We start from the raw sequence: 23,175 nt of genomic DNA, 5'->3' as shown, positions 1-23,175 counted from the left end.
ATGTGCTGCTCGCCACTTACTAGGTCCGAGGCCACTACTTCAGGGGCAAAGCGCCGGGAAAATGCTAATTTATCGTCGGGGCTTGCGGAGCACCCACCTTAGCCGACCATTCGTGTCGGTGACGTCACTTCCTCCCCCCAATTTCCTTATCTTGACCCTCATAGGGATCCTACATGGGTATCCCATTTATTCTTAAAGTCTGGCATGCTGTCTTCCTCGATCACATGCACTGGAAGCTTGTTCCAATGATCAACCACTCTCTCTGTGAAGAAATACTTTCTGGTGTCGCCATGAAATTTTCCGCCCCTGAGTTTGAGCGGGTGCCCTCTTGTGGCCAAGGGTCCCTTGAGAAAGAAAATATCATCTTCCACTTCGACACGTCCCGTGAGGTACTTAAATGTTTCGATCATGTCTCCCCTCTCCCTACGTTCCTCGAGAGTGTAGAGCTGCAATTTGTTCAGCCTCTCTTCGTACGAGAGACCCTTGAACCCCGAGATCATCCTGGTGACCGTCCGCTGAACCGATTCAATACTGTGCATATCTTTACTGTAATGTGGCCTCCAGAGTTGCACACAGTACTCCAGATGAGGTCTCACCATGGCCCTGCACAACGGCATTATGACTTCAGGCTTTCGGCTGACGAAACTTCTATTGATACAACCCAATATCTGCCTTGCCTTAGATGAAGCCTTCTCCACTTGATTGGCAATTTTCATGTCTGCACTGATGATTACTCCTAAATCTCGTTCTGCTGAAGTCCTAGTTAAAGTTTCTCTGTTCAAGAAGTACGTCCTGCATGGATTTCCGCTTCCGAGGTGCATGACCTTACATTTCTTAGCATTGAAGCCTAGCTGCCAGGTTGAGGACCAACTTTCCAATGTAAGCAGGTCCTGCGCCATATAATTCTGTAAACTGCATTCACTTACTATATTACATAGTTTGGCGTCATCAGCGAATAGTGTTATTTTACCTTGAAGCCCTTGAGTCAGATCCCCTATGAATATGTTGAAAAGGAATGGACCCAGGACTGAGCCCTGCGGCACTCCACTGGTCACCTCCGATGTTTTAGAGAGGGTACCATTAACCACCACCCTCTGAAGTCTGCCACGCTCATCGACAACCATGAAGAACCCACTTTATCCTCCAACACCCTAGCAGATTTCTTTAATTCCAAAGTACAAAATCTAAGATCTTCGATAACATCCTCAACCAATCCCCATGGATACTTTCCTATACTCGTAGACTCCGACACATCTAATCCTGACTCTGGATCCAGAACGAACCTAAGCTGGAACCACTTTACTACCATCGACTGGCAAACCTTCAATAAATATTACAATAAATATACCAAAGCCTTCTGCAGACTGGACACCTGCCCCCCAAACATCATGAAAACCACACCAACTCATTTCAAAGCCAATATGTTGGCATGGATAAACAGTTCACTATCCACAGGAAATTTCCCGGCAGAACAAGGCCATATAATAATAACCCCTATTATAAAAAACACAAAAGAGCCACTCAACACCCTGTCTAACTACAGACCGATCGCAAGCATCCCGCTGTTTACCAAAATAGCTGAAGGGCTAGTTAATGCCGAAATCACCACATACCTAGAAAAATTCAGTATCTTAAACGACAACCAATCAGGCTTCCGCCAGGACCACAGCACCGAGACCATCATTGCCGCTCTACTCGACCACCTTCATTCACTTTTCATCCAGGGCACAAGCGCCTTGATAGTACAACTTGATCTTAGCAGTGCATTCGACCTCGTAGACCACTCCATCCTCCTAGACTGCCTTGCCTACATCGGCATCTCTGGCCAAGTCCTCAGTTGGTTCCGCGGATTTCTAAAAAAGAGATCATACAGGGTATTCAAGAACGACTCCCTCTCATACAGCTGGGATAATGCCTGTGGGGTCCAACAGGGCTCCCCCCTCTCCCCCACCCTGTTTAACATCTACCTCGCCTCCCTGGGAAACCTCCTGCAAAACCTCAAGCTCAAATTCTTCATCTACGCAGATGACATTACAATAGTCATACCACTAATCAGCTTCACTCCAGAGTTGCTCACCTCTCTCAAGCTCACTTACTCAGATAGAACTCTGGATGTTATCCCACAGACTAAAATTAAATCCTGACAAAACCAAATTCTTCCTAGCTACCCCCAACGACAAAATCAAAGACACCACAATCCAAGTGAAAGGTATGGCCTTCCCCATCGAACAAACCTTAAAAGTATTGGGACTCAGACAGGCCGTGACCTGTTCGGGCCGCCGCGGGAGCGGACTGCCGGGCAGGATGGACCTATGGTCTGACCCGGCGGAGGCACTGCTTATGTTCTTATGTTCTTCACCCTAGACAAACATCTATCCCTGGAAAAACATACTGATATTACGGTCAGGAAATGCATTTCAGTTCTTTGGAAACTACGCACCATAAAAAAATACTTCGACGACACCTCATTCCGCCTGTTGACTCAATCTTCCATTCTCAGCATCCTAGACTACTGCAACATCATTTATCTGGCCTCCACGAAGAAAACCATCAGGAGACTGAAACTTATCCAGAACACCGCCGTTCACCTTATATTTGGCTTAAACAAATGGGACCACATCACCCCTTTTTACCACAAACTACATTGGCTACCCCTTGAATCTAGAATCCTATTCAAGTTCGCGTGCTTCTGTTACAAAACTGTCTTTGGGCTATCTCCGAGCTACCTCACCCCTCATTTCATCCTGAACTGCAACAAAAAGAACTCCCGCAGAATCAATCTTTTCGCCTTCCCCTCCCTAAAACTTTGTCACCTCAAAAGGTTCTTCGACAAACCTTCGCCTTCCAGGCAGCCAAACAGAACACTTGGCTAGCCCAAATTCTGCTCAAGGCCCACTCCTACCTTGATTTCCGAAAAACACTCAAAACGCATTTATTCCACGCTCAATATCCCTAATCCCATCTCTTCCATTTCTCTCCCCCCTCCCTCAAACGACCCAACTCGCCCGGTCCCCTCCCCCCTCTTTTAGATCTCCCCCATCTCTCTAACTCCAATGACCTACTCATTCCCCCCCCTCGCATGCCCATCTTTATCACCTCATTGCCTGTAATTATGATCAACTGTAACATGATCAATTGTAATTTCTTGTTAATTTTGTTCCAATACCTTCTTTACTTGTAAAGATAGTTTATTGTAATTTCTTATTAAGTTTTGTTTAATTGATGTGAACCGCCTAGAACTCCTGGGTATGGCGGTATACAAAAATAAAGTTATTATTATTATTATTAATTATTGACTAGCTATTGCCTGGTCAAAACATTGTCAGACCACAACAGGCAGTAATGTTACTCAGCAGCAATTGGCCAATTGTACCTTAGTCAACCAAGTTGGTGGCTTAGAATTGTCCACACAACTTTGTTCAGTTAACTTTCTTTGAATATTCAGCCTAAATAAAGTTAAGCTGAGTATCCAGTTTAACAAAATATCAGCTCCTTTGTTTTTATCTCATTGTGGGGTTTTTATTTATTTATTTAGTTTGATTTCTATCCCGTTATTCCCAAGGAGCTCAGAATGGGTTACAGGTTTAACATACATAATTTCTGTACAAATTTTTATCATAACTTGATACATACTAGGGCCTAATATTAATATGCATAATGTACAGTTTACTGGTTACAATTTGCCATAGTTGTCCTTTTGGTGCAAGGTTTTCAGTACAAGTTATATCCTAATTTGACAAACAGAAATTTACAATGTATGACACAAGTTATTCTTATGTGACATATACCTCCACTGTGCGATCTTAAACTCTACTCCTCCAACACCAGGGAGGGCCACGCGCCAAGTATCCTGTGCCACAGTGGAATCCACATTAGAGAGTTCAAAACTGTTTAACAGCAGGAGCCAGCAGAGAAAGCTTAAAACATACCCATTCTACGCCACTTAGGATTTTGTAGACTTCAATCATATCTTTCCTCAGCCGTCTCTTTTCCAAGCTGAAGAGCCCTAATCTTTTTAGTTTTTCCTCATATGAGAAGAGTTCCATCCCCTTTACCATCTTGGTCGCTCTTCTTTGAACCTTTTCTAGCGCCACTATATCTTTCTTGAGATAAGGAGACCAGAGTTGAATGCAATACTCCAGATGAGGTCGCACCATGGAGCGATACAGGGGCATTATGACATTCTTAGTCTTGTTAACCATCCCTTTTTAAATAATTCCCAGCATCCTGTTTGCTTTTTTGGCCACTGTCGCACATTGGGTGGAAGGTTTCATCGTATTGTCTACGATGATACCCAGATCCTTTTTTTGGGTGTTAATCCCCAAGGTGGACCCTAGCATCCGGTAACTGTGATTCAGGTTATTCTTCCCAATGTGCATCACTTTGCATTTGTCCACATTAAATTTCATCTGCCATTTGGACACCCAGTCTTCCCATTTCCTAAAGTCCACCTGCAATTTTTCACACCTCACTCGTCATTCCAATTTCCAGATCATTTATAAATAAGTTAAATAGCACCAGTCCCAGTACAGACCCCTGCGGCACTCCACTGTCTACTCTCCTCCATTGAGAAAAATGATCATTTAACCTTACCCTCTGTTTTCTATCAAATAACCAATTCCTAATCCACAACTGAACTTTGCCACCTATCCCATGACACTTTAATTTCCTCAGGAGCCTCTCATGAGTAATTTTATCAAAAGCTTTCTGAAGATCTAGATACACTACACTTCTCCCTTCGAATCCGTGGTTTCAGCATCCGTGGATTTGGTTATTCTCAATTTTTTTTTTAGATCCATTTAAATTTTCGGGCTATTTTTAGACCCCCCCTTAAGCCTTACTGGTGGTCTAGCAGGTTTTTGGGGCAGGAGCAATCTTCCTACACTCTTGCCCCGTGCAGATCACTCATAGGAAATGGCTGCCGTGAGTTCCCGTCGTTGTCTTGACAGTCTTCCTGCTATCAATTGGTGTACTTCAAGACTGTGTCCTGATACCGCTCCTTTTCTCAATCTACACTTGCTCACTTGGAGTGCTGATCTCCTCCCACAGCTTCCAGTATCATCTCTATGCTGATGACTCCCAGATCTACCTTTCTGTGCCAAATATCTCTACTGAAACCCAGACCAGAGTCTCAGCCTGCCTGTCCGACATTGCCACCTGGATGTCTCATCTCCATCTAAAATTGAATATGGCTAAAACAGAGCTGCTTATCTTCCCACCTAAACCCACCTCTCTGCTTCCCTCGTTCTCAGTCTCTGTGGACAACACTCTCATCCTTCCTATTTTGTCTGCTTGTAATCTCGGGATCATCTTTGACTCCTCTCTCTCCTTTACCGCCCAGATACAAAACATATCGCTAAAACTTGCTGCTTCTTCTTCTATAATATTACCAAAATCCAACTCTTCCTCTCTCAGAACACTACCAAAACACTTATCCACTTCCTCATCACCTTGTGCTTAGACTACTGCAACTCGCTACTCTCAGGCCTTCTGCTTAGCCATCTCGCACCCCTCCAATCTGTCCAGAATTCAGCTACATGACTCATATTCTGGGAGAGCCACTTTACTCATGTTACCCTTCTCCTAAAGTCACTTCATTAGCTTCCTATCCATTTCTGAATGCAATTCAAACTCCACTTACTGACCTACAAATGCACTTACTCAGCTGCCCCTCACTATCTCTATTCACTTTTCTGCTCCCTGTGAACTCTGCCCCCCCTTGTGAGTTCCACTCAGCTGGTAAGTCCCTCCTTTCTGTGCCCTTCTCTTCGGCTGCCAACTCCTGACTCCGTCCCTTCTGCCTTGCTGCACCGTATGCTTGGAACAAGCTACCTGAATCACTACGTCAGGCTCCGTCTCTGGCAGTGTTCAAGACCCAGTTAAAATTCCACCTCTTTGAGAGTGCTTTCAACTCCTAACTCCTCTCATCTTGGGTTCTGCATCCTCAACCCTATATGTCTGTCTATCTAAGTTAGATTGTAAGTTCTTCCGAGCAGGGACTATCTATAAATGTCAAAATGTACAGCACTGCATTGCCTTTCAGCGCTATATATATGATAAGTACTAGTAATAATAGTAGTAGGTGATGGGGTCCCTGACAGCCTCCTTGGACACAATCCCCTAGGCCACACAGCGTACATGTGCCCTTTCCAGGAGTCTCTCCTCTCTCAGTGGGCTCCACAGCATCATTCCCTTAAGCTTCCGCTCCCCTGGATGGTTCTGGCTCGAAGCAGTTTGGGCTGGTGGCTTCAGGGGGAGGCTCTCCGCCAGGGCTGGCTTCTTCGGATCTAAGTGGATGTCTGTTATGATGTATGCCAGCCTGTCGAGTCGGGGTGCTCACTTTGGGGACTGCTCCATTCAGGGGCTCTGGTCTCCTTGTCTGAAGTGTTCGCCGATCACTCATCTGGAGCTCCAGGTGATTTGGTTGCAGTTACTTGCTCTCCAGCCCACTCTAGAAGGAACAGCAATGTGAGTACTCTCTGACGACACCATAGCATATGTAATTGGTCAAGAGGGCACAAGAAGTGCTCCCTTAGGTCAACAAGCTCCCATGCTGTTTCATTGGATGGATTCTCTTCTTTTGTCACTATCAGCGGCCCATGTGGCCGGAGTCGGCAAAGTGATGGCTGCCTTCCTCAGTCTTAGACCTGGGAGCATGATCCCTCTCGTGGACGATTTGCCATCTGCTTGTGCAGCATTGTGGGCTGCCCTTGCTGGGTTTGATGGCTTCAGCAGAGGAAGCGAAGTTCAGTCACAGAACAGAAAGGAAGCTTAGGGCTAAACACCTTGTTTCAGCCCTGGATGGCTCACGAGCTTCTTTATATGTTCCCTCCATGGCCTCTGGGTGGTCGGGTCATCTGCTGGATGGCGACACATCCCAACCTAGTGATTCTAGTTGCTCCAGAATGGCCTTATTGTCAGTGGTATGTGGATCTCGTCCTTCTTCTGCGAGACAGGAGGCTCCAACTCCCTCTTCGTCGCTATCTTCTCAGTCAGGGTCTGGTGCCCGCGGAGCATCTACAGTGCTTTACTCTTACAGCATGGCTATTGAGCGGTTCTTCAGATGTAGTCTTCTCAACACTTTTGTGATTAATGATGCCCTCTTCTATGGCTTCATATGACACAGCCTGGAAGGCTTTTCACAGTGGTGTGATAAGAACTAGGTGGAACCTGAGAGGGTTCCCATTTTGTTGGTCCAGGCTTTTCTTCCGGCAGGCCTAGAGAGGGTTTTAGCAGTGGTCTCCCTTGAAGTTCAGGGTACAGGCTTTTCGTGCTTCTGAGTACACAGAGACTCTAATTCGTTTACTGCTCTTTCAGCAGGGACCAGATTTATGAGAGGAGCGCTTCGTTTGTGGCGTCCCTTGCGTCATCCTTCGTAGAATCTTAATTCATTCTTTGGGAAAGCCCCTTTCGAGCCACTCATGCAGCTACTCTTCAGGATCTGACGAACAAGATTGTCCTTCAGGCTCTTTCATGCAGGGTACCCTTTCTCCATCCGTACTGTACCTTCTTTTCTACTAAAGGTGGTTTCTGCCTTCCAGGTCACCCAAGAGGTTCGTTTGCCTGCATTTCCTTCCTTAGGTTTGAAGCAACAGGATCAAATCTTGCGCAACTTGGATGTCAGGAAAGTCTTGCTCCACTATTTGGAGAGGACTAATGATTTCTGGCTGTCTGTTCACCTATTTTTCCTGATTGCTGCACCTTGCCGTGTTCGGCTGGCATTCAATTCCTTGATAGCTCAATGGGTGTGACTGTCCATTTTCCGAGTCTTATATAGCCCGCAGCAAGCAGCCGCTGGTTTCTGTTACGGCCCATTCAACTAGAAATGTTGCTGTGTCATGAACAGAGTCTTGTGTGTTAGTAACATAGTAGATGATGGCAGATAAAGACCCGAATGGTCCATCCAGTCTGCCCAACCTGATTCAATTTAAATTTTTTATTTTTTATATTTTATTTTTTCTTCTTAGCTATTTCTGGGCAAGAATCCAAAGCTTTACCCGGTACTGTGCTTGGGTTCCAACTGCCAAAATCTCTGTTAAGACTTACTCCAGCCCATCTACACCCTTCCAGCCATTGAAGCCCTCCCCTGCCCATCCTCCACCAAACGGCCATACACAGACACAGACCGTGCAAGTCTGCCCAGTAACTGGCCTAGTTCAATATTTAATATTATTTTCTGATTCTAAATCTTCTGTGTTCATCCCACGCTTCTTTGAACTCAGTCACAGTTTTACTCTCCACCACCTCTCTCGGGAGCGCATTCCAGGCATCCCCAACCCTCTCCGTAAAATAGAATTTCCTAACATTGCCCCTGAATCTACCACCCCTCAACCTCAAATTATGTCCTCTGGTTTTACCATTTTCCTTTCTCTGGAAAAGATTTTGTTCTACGTTAATACCCTTCAAGTATTTGAATGTCTGAATCATATCTCCCCTGTCTCTCCTTTCCTCTAGGGTATACATATTCAGGGCTTCCAGTCTTTCCTCATACGTCTTCTGGCGCAAGCCTCCTATCATTTTCGTCGCCCTCCTCTGGACCGCCTCAAGTCTTCTTACGTCTTTCGCCAGATACGGTCTCCAAAACTGAACACAATACTCCAAGTGGGGCCTCACCAATGACCTGTACAGGGGCATCAACACCTTCTTCCTTCTACTGACTACGCCTCTCTTTATACAGCCCAGCATTCTTCTTGCAGCAGCCACTGCCTTGTCACACTGTTTTTTCGCCTTTAGATCTTCGGACACTATAACCCCAAGGTCCCTCTCCCCGTCCGTGCATATCAGCTTCTCTCCTCCCAACATATACGGTTCCTTCCTATTATTAATCCCCAAATGCATTACTCTGCATTTCTTTGCATTGAATTTTAGTTGCCAGGCATTAGACCATTCCTCTAACTTTTGCAGATCCTTTTTCATATTTTCCACTCCCTCTTTGGTGTCTACTTTGTTACAAATCTTGGTATCATCTGCAAAAAGGCACACTTTTCCTTCTAACCCTTCAGCAATGTCACTCACAAACATATTGAACAGGATTGGCCCCAACACCGAACCCTGAGGGACTCCACTAGTTCCTTCGAGCGACTTCCATTAACCACCACCCTCTGGCGTCTGTCTGACAGCCAGTTTCTGACCCAGTTCACCACTTTGGTCCTAACTTCAGCCCTTCAAGTTTGTTCAACAGCCTCCTATGAGGAACTGTATCAAAGGCTTTGCTGAAATCCAAGTAAATTACATCTAGCATATGTCCTCGATCCAGCTCTCTGGTCACCCAATCAAAAAATTCAATCAGGTTCGTTGGCATGATTTACCTTTTGTAAAGCCATGTTGCCTCGGATCCTATAACCCATTAGATTCAAGGAAGTACACTATCCTTTCTTTTAGCAACACTTCCATTATTTTTCCAACAACTGAAGTAAGGCTCACTGGCCTGTAGTTTCCTGCTTCATCCCTGTGACCACATTTATGAATAGGGACCACATCCGCTCTCCTCCAATGCCCAGGAATCACTCCCGTCTCCAGAGATTTGTTGAACAAGTCTTTAATAGGACTCGCCAGAACCTCTCTGAGCTCCCTTAGTATCCTGGGATGGATCCCATCTGGTCCCATCGCTTTGTCCACCTTCAGTTTTTCAAGTTGCTCATAAACACCCTCCTCCATGAACGGCGCAGAATCTACTCCAGATGAAATTTGCAGGGTGGCTACTTGGTCCTTTCTTCATACTTTTTCCAATTTTACTGAGTTCATGTAGCGGCTCATTCGGATGTCGTTTATTTTTGGGACCTCAGTGTTGAGGACTTGTTCTTCTGTCCCTCCCTAGCTGCTACCATTGCTTTGGTACATCACCTAGCTTATGGAATCTGGAAGGAACGTAACAGAATGGAAGATTAGGTTTCTACTTTCGATACTCTTCTTTCTGGTAGTCCCTGTAGGATTTCATACGACCTGCCCTCTGTGTACGCTCAGTTGTTTAGAATAGCCAGCTTCTTTCTACCTCAATTATTCTCCTTGCAGGCTTAAAGTCTTTCCAGCTAGCTGCTGGATCCTGTGAGCAGTTTTCCACTTCTGTGAGTATGCTTTATTGAAGGCTGTCTCATGTGAGTGCTCGTTGCACACAGCAGGTTAGTTCTATATTGTTCCTCAATATTCTGTTTATTACTTGTTTCATGTTTTGCAGACCAGACCAGTTCAGAAATTGTTTGTGTTGCTGAGGTTCTTCCCCCGTACCCCCCTTGTCCTGGATTGTTGCTCGGCTTTGGGAATCAATTGGCTATGGCTAGAGCTCTAGCTCTTAGTCTAAGGGGGAGGAGCATGTGCTCAGAAAAATGTTGGATTTTTGCAACTCCCGGATTGTGGGTTGGGAATGAATACCTAGCGTATGGAACAGAATGCTAGGAATGATTAAGAAAGGGATCACGAACAGATCGGAGGTTATCATGCCGCTGTACTGGGCCATGGTACGCCCTCACCTGGAATACTGCATCCAGCACTGGTCGCCGTACATGAAGAACGACATGGTACTACTTGAAAAGGCCCAGAGAAGAGCGACTAAAATGGTTAAGGGGCTGGAGGAGTTGCCGTACAGCGAGAGATTTGAGAAACTGGGCCTCTTCTCCCTTGAAAAGAGTAGACTGAGAGGGGACATGTTAAAGGGAAGCAGCTGACAAGGGAGGAGGTGGGACCGCTGGATGAAGGAGATAGGAAGGGAGTGGTGAAGGAGGAAAAGGAAATGGCAGACTAAACATGTTCTTTTCGTCAGTATTTACAAGAGAGGACACATCCAGCGTGCCGGAACCTGAAAAAATCTTTTAAGGAGATCAAGCAGAAAAGTTAACATCCATGGAGGTAAGCTTCGAAGACGTGCTCAAGCAGATAGATAGATTAAAAACTGACAAATTTCCGGGCCTGAATGGAATCCACCCTAGAGTATTGAAAGAGCTAAAAGAGGAAATAATGGAATTACTACAGCAGGTTTGTAATCTGTCCCTGAAAACAGGGATGATCCCGGAGGATTGGAAGATAGCAAATGTTACATCCATCTTTAAGAAACGATCGAGGGGAGACACGGGGAACTACAGACCGGTAAGTCTGACTTTGATTCCGGGGAAGATGGTGGAAGCGCTGATAAAAGACAGCATTGATGAGCATCTAGAAAGGAATAAACTGATGAAAACAATCTAACATGGCTTCTGCAAGGGAAGATCGTGCCTAACGAACTTATTGCACTTCTTCGAGGGAATAAACAAGCAAATGGACGAAGGGGCCCCCATAGACATTGTATACTTGGATTTCCAAAAAGCCTTCGACAAGGTACCCCATGAATGCCTACTTAGGAAACGAAGGAACCATGGAGTGGAAGGGAATGTACATAGATGGTCAAAAATTGGTTGGCGGGTAGGTAGCAAAGGGTAGGAGTGAAGGGCCACTACTCGGTCTGGAGAAGGGTCACGAGTGGTGTTCCGCAGGGGTCGGTACTTGGACCGCTGCTATTCAATGTATTCATAAATGACCTAGAAACAGGGCTGAAGTGCGAAGTTATAAAATTTGCAGACGACACAAAATTTTTTAGTGGGGTTAGGAATAAAGAGGATTGTGAAGATTTACAAAGTGACCTGAACAAACTGGGAGAGTGGGCAAAGAAATGGCAGATGAAGTTTAATGTAGAGAAATGTAAAGTCTTGCATGTAGGAAACAGAAACCCGATGTACAGCTTATACGATGGGAGGGCTGGAAATTGGAGAAAGTAGCCTAGAGGACTTAGGGGTACTGGTGGACAAAACAATGAAGCTGTCGGCACAGTGCTCAGCGGCCTCTAAGAAGGCAAATAAAATGCTAGGTATTATCAAGAAAGGTATTACAACCAGAACAAAAGACGTTATCCTGCTGTTGTATCGGGCAATGGTGCGCCCGCATCTGGAGTACTGCGTCCAATATTGGTTGCCGTACCTTAAGAAGGATATGGCGATACTTGAGAGGGTTCAGAGGAGAGCGACGTGACTGATAAAGGGTATGGAAAACTTTCATATGCTGAAAGATTAGAGAAATTGGGGCTCTTTTACCTGGAGAAGCGGAGGCTTAGAGGGGACATGATAGAGACTTACAAGATCATGATGGTGCATAGACAAAGTGGAGAGGAACAGGTTCTTCAAACTTTCGAAAACTACAAGAACGAGAGCCCCTCTTGAAACCTAATCTGTCCTATCACACCCTCTGGAAACGCATTCCAGATGTCCACCACCTTTGGATGAAGAAGAACTTCCTAGCACAGATTCAGAACCAATGCTAGGAAGTTCTTCTTCATCCAAAGGTGGTGGACATCTGGAATGCGTTTCCAGAGGGTGTGATAGGACAGATTAGGTTTCAAGAGGGGCTTGGATGATTTCCTAAAGGAAAAGGGGATTGAAGGGTATAGATAGAGGATTGGATGATCTCCTGAAGGAAAAGAGGGGTATCGTGTACCTGGACTTTAGCAAAGCATTCGATAGCATACCACACCGCAGGTTACTGAGCAAGATGAGTTCTATAGAATTAGGTAACACATTGACGAAATGGGTTGGGAGCTGGCTTGGAGGTAGGCTCCAAAGGGTGGTGGTGAACAGCACCCCCTCCGAAATGACGGAGGTGATTAGTGGAGTACCACAGGGCTCAGTCTTGGGCCCAATCCTATTCAACATCTTTATAAGAGACTTGGCAGAAGGGCTTCGAGGTAAAATAACATTATTCGCCGATGACGCCAAACTGAGTAATGTAGTGGGCAAATGCACAACAGACGAAGATTCAGTGCCCGACAACATGATGCACGACCTACTCCTACTGGAGCGATGGTCTAGGACATGGCAACTAAACTTCAATGCCAAAAAATGCAAAGTTATGCACCTGGGCAGCCAGAATCCATGCAAGTCTTATACCCTTAATGGCGAGATCCTAGCAAAAACGGTAGCAGAACGAGACTTGGGGGTAATCGTCAGTGAGGACATGAAGTCTGCCAATCAAGTGGAGCAGGCTTCGTCCAAGGCAAGACAAATCATGGGCTGCATACGAAGGGGTTTCGTCAGTCGTAAGGCGGAAGTCATTATGCCATTGTATAGATCCATGGTGAGGCCCCACCTGGAGTACTGTGTGCAATTCTGGAGGCCGCATTATCGCAAGGATGTGCTGAGACTGGAGTCGGTGCAAAGAATGGCCACCCGGATGGTCTCGGGACTCAAGGATCTACCATACGAAAAACGGCTTGACAAATTACAGCTATACTCGCTCGAGGAGCGCAGAGAGAGGGGGGACATGATCGAGACGTTCAAGTATCTTACGGGCCGCATCGAGGCGGAGGAAGATATCTTCTTTTTCAAGGGTCCCACGACAACAAGAGGGCATCCGTGGAAAATCAGGGGCGGGAAACTACGAGGTGACACCAGGAAATTCTTTTTCACTGAAAGAGTGGTTGATCGCTGGAATAATCTTCCACTACAGGTGATTGAGGCCAGCAGCGTGCCTGATTTTAAGGCCAAATGGGATCGGCACATGGGATCTATTCACAGGGCAAAGGTAGGGGAGGGACATTAAGGTGGGCAGACTAGATGGGCCGTGGGCCCTTATCTGCCGTCTATTTCTATGTTTCTATGTTTAGATAGAGAATTTTATGCAGGTCCTGGACCTGATGGGCCGCTGCGTGAGCGGACTGCTGGGCACGTTGGACCACTGGTCTGACCCAGCAGCGGCAATTCTTATGTTCTTATAAGGACTAACAAAAAGAAGATTATCGAAGGTAAAAACCTGATCTTCTCTCACTTTGCTTATGAAGGAATTCAATAAACGGTGGAAAAAACTGAGCGCTAAGCTCTATTCTTTAAAGAGAATAGAATAGCTTTTGAGCAATCATCAGCTTTGATGAGGCTAGCTCAAGATACATCAGATACATGGTGTTGACTCTTAAGCTCTGTATTAAACTGAAGGAGCTATTGAGGCTTGAGTTAGTCCTTAGCTATAGTTAGATTACATCACTCTTCTCTTTTATTGAGTAAACCTTTCTCTTTCTGATGACCTTATGCTCATTTCAAGGTCAAATGTTTAAATTGTTAATATGGCTGATAGAGATTGTGTCTGAAGATCCATTATGAAGGATGAACCTAAAGCAAATGAGACAATAGTGTGTCTATGGTTTAGTGACGAAACTGTGACGTTGCTGTACACCCAGGCAGTGGACTGTGAATGCATGATTTTGCAGAAGAGGAAGACACAGATGTTTCCCTCTAAGCTTCATTCACAGCTTGAAATCTGTTTACACCCCTTTATTTAGAGCTGAATAACTAATTATCCAGTCCATGCTCTGAAAAGTGAAGAAGAGGTTGATTTAACTCTTTTTTTTTTTTTTTTCTAAAATCTTTATTCATTTTTGATCTTATAACAAGTGCACAATATTACTTCATAATAAATTTATACACATCACTTGATTTAACTCTGACTAGTGTGAGAAATATATTGGAGCATTTCTGTGATCGGTGAGAATGTATATATTGAATGCAAGGTTTTTAGGGTACATTATGTAAAGAAATTATAATTTCCAGTCTTTAGTTGTGAACAAAGATGTTGTGATTAAGAAACCTTGATGAGGCTGTGCAAGCTGATCTGTTTTATCTACCCAAAATTTTATTTTAGATTGTAAATGTTTCCAGCAGAACTGTTAGGCAGCGTAAGATCACTGATATCATCTTTCTAGAATTATTTCTGTTTCTGCTATTTGGTCAAAGAGAAATATGCCTATGAGTGTATTAACATACAGGAAAGCAACTTGATTAGGGTTACCATATTTTTCTCCAGGAAACCCCAGATATATTACCCTTCCCCGCCCTATTCTGCCTCCAGCCTCGCCCCCACAATGCCTCCTCTTTTTTTCTAGATCAGCTCCAGCCACATCTGGAGGCCCTGGAGCATGCACGGATATGTGTGGCGATATCCGCGCATACTCAGAGGTCCGCCAGAAGCATGTGGAAATCGCTGGGGCTTTCCAAAACCCGGACAAATGGCAGTTTTGGAAAGTCTGTCCGGAAGCCTGGACAATCCTGTAAAAAGAGGGCATATCTGGGTTTTCCCGGACGTCTGGTAACCCTCGATGCTTAAATGTCACCCTCCATGGCTGGTTCTACTGCTGCAAAAGAGCACATCTCGAGAAAGAACAAGAAAGTTCTCTTGACTCAAAATCTTATTCAGTCAGTGGTGATCTGCTTTTGCTGACCTTCGCCAGTATTAAACCTGGAAATTCAATGCCAGCTCATGTCTGAGCACCAGCCTTGAATTTCAAAGTTTCTGGAGCCAACAAACACTGTGGACCATGGCAGACAGCTATAATTGTGTCCCTAGAATACCCCCAAAAGAGCTGGTTTTCATTTTGGCAGGAACTGGTTATTGTTTTAATTTATTTATTTATTAGGATATGTTTACTGGGTTACCAGATATCCGGATTTACCTGGACAGGTTTTCAAACCTAGCACTTTGTTCAGGTATGAAAACCATTGAGCTTGGGGCCATGACTGGAGGGCATCTGAGCATGCCCTCCAGACACGACCCTGAAGAGACAGGGTTTGTGTGGGGCCGGGGTTGGGAGGCAGAAGAGGGCGGGAGCAGAACAGAGCAGGGCCACACTTCCTCTTGGTTTGAGGACAAAATCTGTTAACCTGAACAGTAGGAAGAAGTTCAACATAAGCAATAGACAATTACAGCAGTAAAAATATTGATATAACAATACAAAGTAGTCTGCCTGTAGTTAAGTATATACCACTCAGGTGTTATTACAGAGAAATATTTTAAAGGAAGGAAAAGATCTCTGTAATGCTTTGGCATGGGTTATCTGTTAAACCTCCATGCCATCCAGCACATAGTCACTGATCAGAGAAACCTTCCTTGTATTAATATCAGTTTGTTTCAAGCACCTTGTAGTGCTATTTGTAGTGGATTTACTAACAGGACTAGAGGTTTAACAGATAACCCGTGCCAAAGCATTACTGCAATATTTTCTTTTCTTTAAAACATTTCTGTATATTGTCACAAACCCTCTGCAGTGGCGGGCTGTCGTGTGACAAACACAAGGATTCTGGCGTGTCCCCTCTAACCAGGGGTACCTTCAGGACTTTTCAGGTGGCTCTAGGCGACCGCCTAGGCCTATGAGAGACAAGTCAAGCAAAGAGTTTCCAAATATCACCAGTGAAACCAAGTTCTTCAAATAGGAATATGATGTTTATTCTGACCAGGTGGTCAAAAAGATGTAACATAAAATAAAGAACACTTTTGCATGTTTTCCAAAATAAAGTTAATTGCAAAAATAAAGCTTTAACAAAACAGCAACTTCCTGTAGTTGGTTATTCCTGGAATCATGTGCTCTGACTCAGGATTGCTTTACCCTGGTGTTCACTCATAATTCAAACTTTCTCTCAGTATTAATATCAGAGGCATGTAACAGCAGATTTCAGCAGCCAAATAAAGTTTGAAATAAACCTTTGCTGTAAATCCAAATTAAACCAAACTCTTTAGGCAATATAGCTACAGCACACTCTTGCAACAGTTCAGCTTTTCCCTCAGCTCCCTCGTGCAGGCAAAACACACAGCTGAGAGAGATAAGCTAATTAGCTCCTCAGGAACGGGAGCCACAGCAGGATTTTCCAAAGTTCAAAACACCAACTTAAAGGTTCTATCTTGAGCTTCTTGTTCCCAAACTTGACTCTAAATCAATCCAATAGTTTAGGATTCAGGTAAGTATTATTCTTAAACTCAAAAATACTCATAAAGCCCAAACATATAACACATTCTTCAGGCTTGTTTGCACAGCAGAAAAACATAGGCAAAAGGGAAAAAACCCCACAAATTTTTCCCAGTTACTCACTCCCTTCATTCAGTGTCCATACATTCTGTCTGGCTCTCTAGCATAGGACCAGCTACTTGTACCTCCATGCTTTCCACACCATCTGGAATCTGGAAGTTTGAAGTGGGGAGGATTTCTTCCAAATCCTGCATGGGCCAATCTGGCACGGTTGTCTCTCCTGCTCTGCTCCACAGCTCCTCACCTGCCTTAGGCTGTGGGAGTGACTCACCCTGGTCTCCTCCTGCTTGTCTCAGCCTGCTTTTAAACAGCTCAGAGCCAATCCCCTTCAGCCTGTAGCGGGGGGATGGGCTTTGGCTCTAAAGCAGCTTTTCTCTGCCTGGGTTTATCTAATGCAGCTATATTCCTTGTGGCTTCTCTAACTGCCCTAAAGCCCGGAGGCTACTGTTGCCAGTCTGCCTGCCTCTGCTCCAGATCACTACTGCTCTGATCATAGGGGCAAGGGAGGTCAGCCTCAAGTTGAGCACCAGAATCAATCTGATCAGCTCTTTTGCACCCGATCCTATTAGGGACCGAACTAGTGCTAGTGCTGGGTTTGTCACAATATACTTATCATTGGCACAGGTTATCAGTAAAATCTCCATGCCATCCAGCACATAGTCACTGATCCAGTTAAACATGGTAAAACATTTTAGTGTCATTAACTGGTTAAGTGCTGTTGAAAATTAGCAGTTAGCCTTGAACAGATTATATAATTGGCCAGGAGCCATTTCTGGCTGGTTAAATCACTTTGAATTTTGACCACTATAAATTTTAAATTTTTGATCCTCTATGGAGCTCTTTTTTTTCCACTTCTTTATTATTTTCAATACTTACAATAAGTGTAATAGTAAATATAACATTTTATACTCAAATATCACACTTAATATTCTTGTAATAATAATATGGAGCTCTTGAGAAAAAAAGATTTACCAGTATTGTTAACTCCCTATTGTCTTCTTTCTAATCTTCTTTAGGCCTATAAGGGTCTCTGTGCCCTGGAGAATGATCTGGCAGAACTTTCCAAATCAGCAAGTTTGTTTGAAGTTACTGTGCTAGATTATAAGCAGCTTAAAGCATGTCGCAGAGACATAGCTTTATTGAAGGACCTCTGGGATATGAATATTCTGGTAATTATCTTTAGTTGTCTTCGAATCAGAAATTAAAGCAAAGGGATCTGTTGCAGCCCAAGCTCCTTGGATATGTTTCTATACCATTCCTGAACATGTCAATCCCTTCTCATGAGAATTCTTTCAGAGAGCTTCATAGCATTCTTTTGCTCTGCCTCCCATCTTTCTGGGCTGTCCTCCAATTCTTCAGTTGTCTCTCTACAAGCAGGATGGTAGGAGCTGGTCTTTTCTGCTTGTGTTTTGTTTTGGACCATTTGCGAGGCTTTTCAGTGCTGCAGAGGATTCCACTTTTGGGACAGCTCTGGTTGCAGGACCGCACAAACTCTGATGTTGAGGGTCTGTTTCCAAGGAGCAGACTGCTTTGCAGTGCATCCACTTGGACAGCCTGCACTATCAGTTCGGGGGCTCAGGGACCATTCCCTTGTAAGCAAGGCTTACCCCAGGTTCATCCACAGTGGGCTTGAGCCCAGGATGAGTGGCTCTGTAGCATCAAGGTCAACTGCTTTCCTCCTCACATTTACATATGTATGATCTGGTAGGGGTTGAGGTCTCCAGCCAGTCAGAAGATACAAGCAGTCCAGATTCCAGGCTTGTTAGGGGCAGCTCCCAGCACACAGAATGGCACAGTAAGTTAAAGAATGACAGCCTGGCAAACAAAATTGGGGGGCAAAAGCAATTTGTTCTGGGGTTAGAGTTAGGTTCCCCCACCTCTAAAAATCACAAATTTTTATTCCCCATTGTAGCTCCCCTGGCCATTTATGGCGCTAAAATTGCTGCTACGGTGGCCATCTTGGATTTCCAAATTTGAAAATAAAAGCCTCTATCTGCCTCAAAACACCACAATTTTGCTTGAAAACAGGTGTGATGGACTCAGGCCAGGATACCTTGGATTCATGCCATGTTTGCAGTGGATGGCTGTCTGAGGATAATCTGTTCCACGGCATGTGAGGGGGATCAGAAGTCTCCGACTTAGCTTCCTCTGGTCCCTCGGGTATTAGTGCCCAGTTGGTCCGAGGGTCTGGAAAAAAAGTCCAGATTTGAGCCAGGGAACAGTACAAATGCATCCCCAGGGAAGTGCAACCGTAACACAGCCGCAAAACCCTAGAAAGGAGCTTGTGAGCATCCACAGGGGCCGTCTGGATGTCCTAGTCAGGGGTTTCCCCCTGAATTCATCAATATGATGTTTAAAGCTTACATGATTAACAAGGGCTGCATAGAGCCCTCAGGAATCATGGCCCTGCTGGTGCCGCTGAGTCCCCCCCCCCCAAAGAGTGCAATTCCCTAGCAACAGTGCCATGCACAAGGCAGGAAAGTTCAGTCTGAGGAAGACTGGGATGAAATGGGCTCTATTTCAATCAGGGTCCTATGTAGCAGGAAATACTGCTTCATATCTATGGGGGTGCCGTATCTGGATCTAATGAAGGCCCCTGATCTCAGGGAGGATCCGAATGTGTGCAGGTTGTTTAAGCCTTCAGCATTTTTAGACATGGTCACGGAATCCCTCCAGGAATTAATCATAGAAACTCCAAAGTCCTCTACTACATTGTGCTTGCTTATGAGCAGCACAAAGACATAGACTTCCTGTTTTCCCTCTCTTCAAGACATTACCAAAATGCTCATGGACCATTGGGAGGTCTCGAAGGGGCCCCTTCAGTTTGCCAAAGTCATGGCAAAGCCCTATCTGATGGATGCAAAATGGATGCAAAATTTAACCAGCTCTTTGTTCTTCCAAAGTGGATTCACTGGTGACGCAGTTTACAAAGCCTACCTCCCTTTCCAGTGAAGGCAGCATGATATTAAAGATGCCCAGGACTGCAGGTTGGTTTTTGTTCATAAGAAGCTCTTTGAGGCCATGGCCTCAGGTTTGAAAGCAGCAGAGATGGCATCTTTTGTTGTCTAGGCTTCTCACTCCAAGTTATGCCATGATCTAGAGACTATTATCAGGAGGGTTCTCCAGTTTTTATTGTCTGGAGTGGATTATGTAGCTGATGCTCTCTATGACCTTTCAGAGTCATGAGCAAAATGTCTGCTTATTCCATTTCCGCCTGCAAGATGCTATGGATCAGATGGTGGGAGATTCCTCCTCTAAGGCAACCTTGAGTAAATTACCATTTAAGGGACATTTACTCTTTGGGAAAGGTCTGGATGATCTTATGGCCAGCATGCAGGATTGTAAACCAAAGTCTTCACTGGTTGTGGTGATTTTCAGGCCTCCAGATGATATCACCAGTTCTTGGGAGGGCCTTTCAAAACTCCAAAGATTGGGGGGGGGGGGGTGTTAAGCAAGCACTCCCAGTCTTCTGCTCTACAACTCCCAAGATGCAGTTATAATGCCAAGCCATCAGCCAAGCCTCCATGCATCGGAGAGAGGTTATTGACCTATTGGGGAGCATGGGCAGAGATCACCATAGATTGCTAGGTTCTGGATGTTATACGGGAGGGGTACAAGCTTGAGTTTTTTTGTCCCCTCCTGGACCTTTTTCTAGATTTGCCAGCTGAAAGGCCGGGAATGAGCAGCCAAAGACAGAGTAATAGTACAAAAGTTGCTGGATCTGGAAGCCATTGAGCCTGTACTAGAGGAAGACTCGGGCTCTGGCAGATACTTGATATACTTCTTAGTGCCCAAGAGAGGCTCAGGAGACTTGAGGCCGATTCTAGCCCTCAAAGCAGTGAATGCGACCCTCAAGATACCACGTTTCTGAATGGAGATGGTGAGGTCAATGATTGCATCAGTGGCGCTGGGGGAATTCTCACCTCCCTGGATTTGAAAGAGGCCTATCTGCACATTCCCATTTTTTCAGAGCACAGGAAGTTTTTACAATTCCATGTGCTTGAGCAACACTACCAGTTTGCGGCCTTGCCCTTTGGGCTAGCCTCAATGCCACAAACCTTCGCCAAGGTAATGGTGATTGTTGTACCACACCTGCGCAGAGCGGGAATTCAAGTTCATCCATATCTGAATGATTGGCTAATAAGAGCCCCGTCCAAATCTGAAGGCAGACTAGCATTTCACAGAGTGATTCAGCTGCTGGACTGGATAATCAACTTTCAGAAAAGCCACCTGGAGCCAATGCAGATCTTGGAATATCTGGAAGTCCACTTTGACACAAGGGAAGATGAAGTGTTCCTTCTGGATGCCCGCAGAGAGAAGCTTCTGCATCAGATATGGGAGTTTTGGAGTGAGTCTGCTCTGACGGCCTGACATTAATTGCAGGTACTGTGATCAATGGTTGCCACCATGGACTTAATCTCCTGGGCACAATTGTATCTGCTCCAGGATGCACTCCTCTCCCAATGCCCACAGAGAGATGTGCTTCACCAGAAGCTACCTTGGACAGCGGAAGCTCTTCGCAGTCTAACCTGGTGGTTGGAACTTCACTCTCTCACCAGAATTCCCCTTTGCATCTCTTCTGGGTGACTCTGAAAACGGACGCCAGCCTATATGGTTGGTGGGCACATTGCAAGGGGCTTCCAGTCCAGGGACGCTGGTCCCAGTCCCAGAGGAATGGGTTGAGTCATCTGCCTAGTGCTTCAGGAGTTCAGTAGCACATTGCAGAACAAAGCAGTACGAGTTTTCTCAGACAATACAATAGTGGTAGCCTATGTCAATCACCAGGGGGGCACCAAAAAAGCTGCTTGGAAGCCCAGATGCTGTTTTGATGGATAGAGTCTCATCTTCTGGCGCTCTTGGCAGTGCATGTGGCAGGAATGGACAATGTGCAATCAGATTTCCTCAGCCTGAAGACCCTGACCCTGGGGACTGGTCCCTGTCTCAGGAAGCCTTCACCTACATTGTGAATCAGCGGGTGTGCCTGACATTGATCTGATGGCATCAGCAGCCAACAAGAAGGCAGTTCAGTTCTTCAGTTGAACATACAAGCCAGGAAGTGAAAGCCTGGATGCCCTGATGCAACCCTGGCCAAATGCAGGTCTGCTTTATACCATCCCTCCGTGCCCTATGATAGGCCAACCTGTGCAGAAACATGGCACACCAGGGGCCGGTGATTCTAGTAGCACCAGACTAGCAAAGGTAACCGTGGTATGCAGACCTGGTTGGTCTGCAAAGGGATCAAAGTCACAAACTTCATCCCCAGCTGCTCACACAGGGTCCAATTGCCCTACAGGATTCAAAACACTTTGGTCTTAAGGCATGGCTCTTGAGCACTCTGGGTGCTGATTAGAGCACCCTATGAACCTCTGTAGCAAGCTTCCTTGATGGACCTCACCATCAAGATGGTATTTTTGGTAGCGATTTCCTCCGCCTAATGAGTGTCGGAACTTCATGCTTTGTCCTGCAGAGATCCATTTCTCAGAATTTTGGATTCAGGTGTAGTCTTACACACAGTCCCATCTTTCTTGCCGAAAATGGTTTCCAGCTTTCACATCAATCAAGAAGTCTGCTTACCTGCCTTCACTCCTTCAGGATCAAGAAAGAGTGATCAGGTGTTGAAATTATTAGATGTGCGCAGACTCTTACTGTGGTATCTAGAGGTTACGAATTAATTTGGATTGTCAAATTATCTGTTCATATTGGCTGAAGCTGCCTCTAAAGGTCAACCAGCCTCAAAAGCAACCTTTCAAGATGGATCCATATGGCCATTTCTTCATCATCCATATGGCCATTTCTTCATCAGAAGTGGAAAACATCTGCCTATATCCATAAAGGCACACTCTACTAGAAGCTTAGCTTCCTCATGGGCGGAATCTTTGGCTGTGTCTGTACAGCTGCCACTGGGTCTTCTCTTCATATGTTCATTAAGTTTTAGAGAGTGGATGTGGTGGCCAAACAGGACTCCGCATTTGGATCTTCAGTTCTGACAGTAGACTCATCTATCCTACCATAAACTCGGGGGACTGCTTTGATACATACCACACATTCAGGAATGGAGTGTGTCGCACTAGAAGGAAAGCTGAGGTTCTTACCTCTAGAATCTTCCCTCCAGTAGATAGACACTCCATTCTTGAAGTCCTCCCTGTTAGATGTTCATTTGCCTGCTTACTGCCTCAGAGGTGCTGGAGATTCCAGACTTCTTGTTTCTTTCCTTTGTCCAACCTTGACAAGGATACAGGATGTGACTACCATGTTGAAGAAGCTAGGAGCTATCTATTAAATATCCCATATTCTTAGTGCATGTTGTGCTTAAGTTGGTGACTTGTTTGTTTTACACCTTGTTGTGTATTGCAAATGGTTAAGTTTGTTTA

At 45.1% G+C, this 23,175-nt stretch overlaps 1 protein-coding gene across 2 annotated transcripts in view; it reads left to right on the top strand.

Annotated features, from left to right (window-relative positions):
* DNAH17 (dynein axonemal heavy chain 17) overlaps positions 1-23,175 on the top strand; it is a 954,442-nt gene that overhangs the window by 300,458 nt on the left and 630,809 nt on the right. For both annotated transcript variants that reach the window (XM_033960179.1, XM_033960181.1), the window contains one exon: positions 17,821-17,973. In XM_033960179.1, the coding sequence (XP_033816070.1) occupies positions 17,821-17,973 (153 nt within the window). The remainder of the gene's footprint in view (positions 1-17,820; positions 17,974-23,175) is intronic.

The sequence above is a fragment of the Geotrypetes seraphini genome, chromosome 10 (assembly GCF_902459505.1).
Source record: "Geotrypetes seraphini chromosome 10, aGeoSer1.1, whole genome shotgun sequence".
Classification (NCBI taxonomy): domain Eukaryota; kingdom Metazoa; phylum Chordata; class Amphibia; order Gymnophiona; family Dermophiidae; genus Geotrypetes; species Geotrypetes seraphini.
This window is presented reverse-complemented; position numbering and strand designations above follow the sequence as displayed.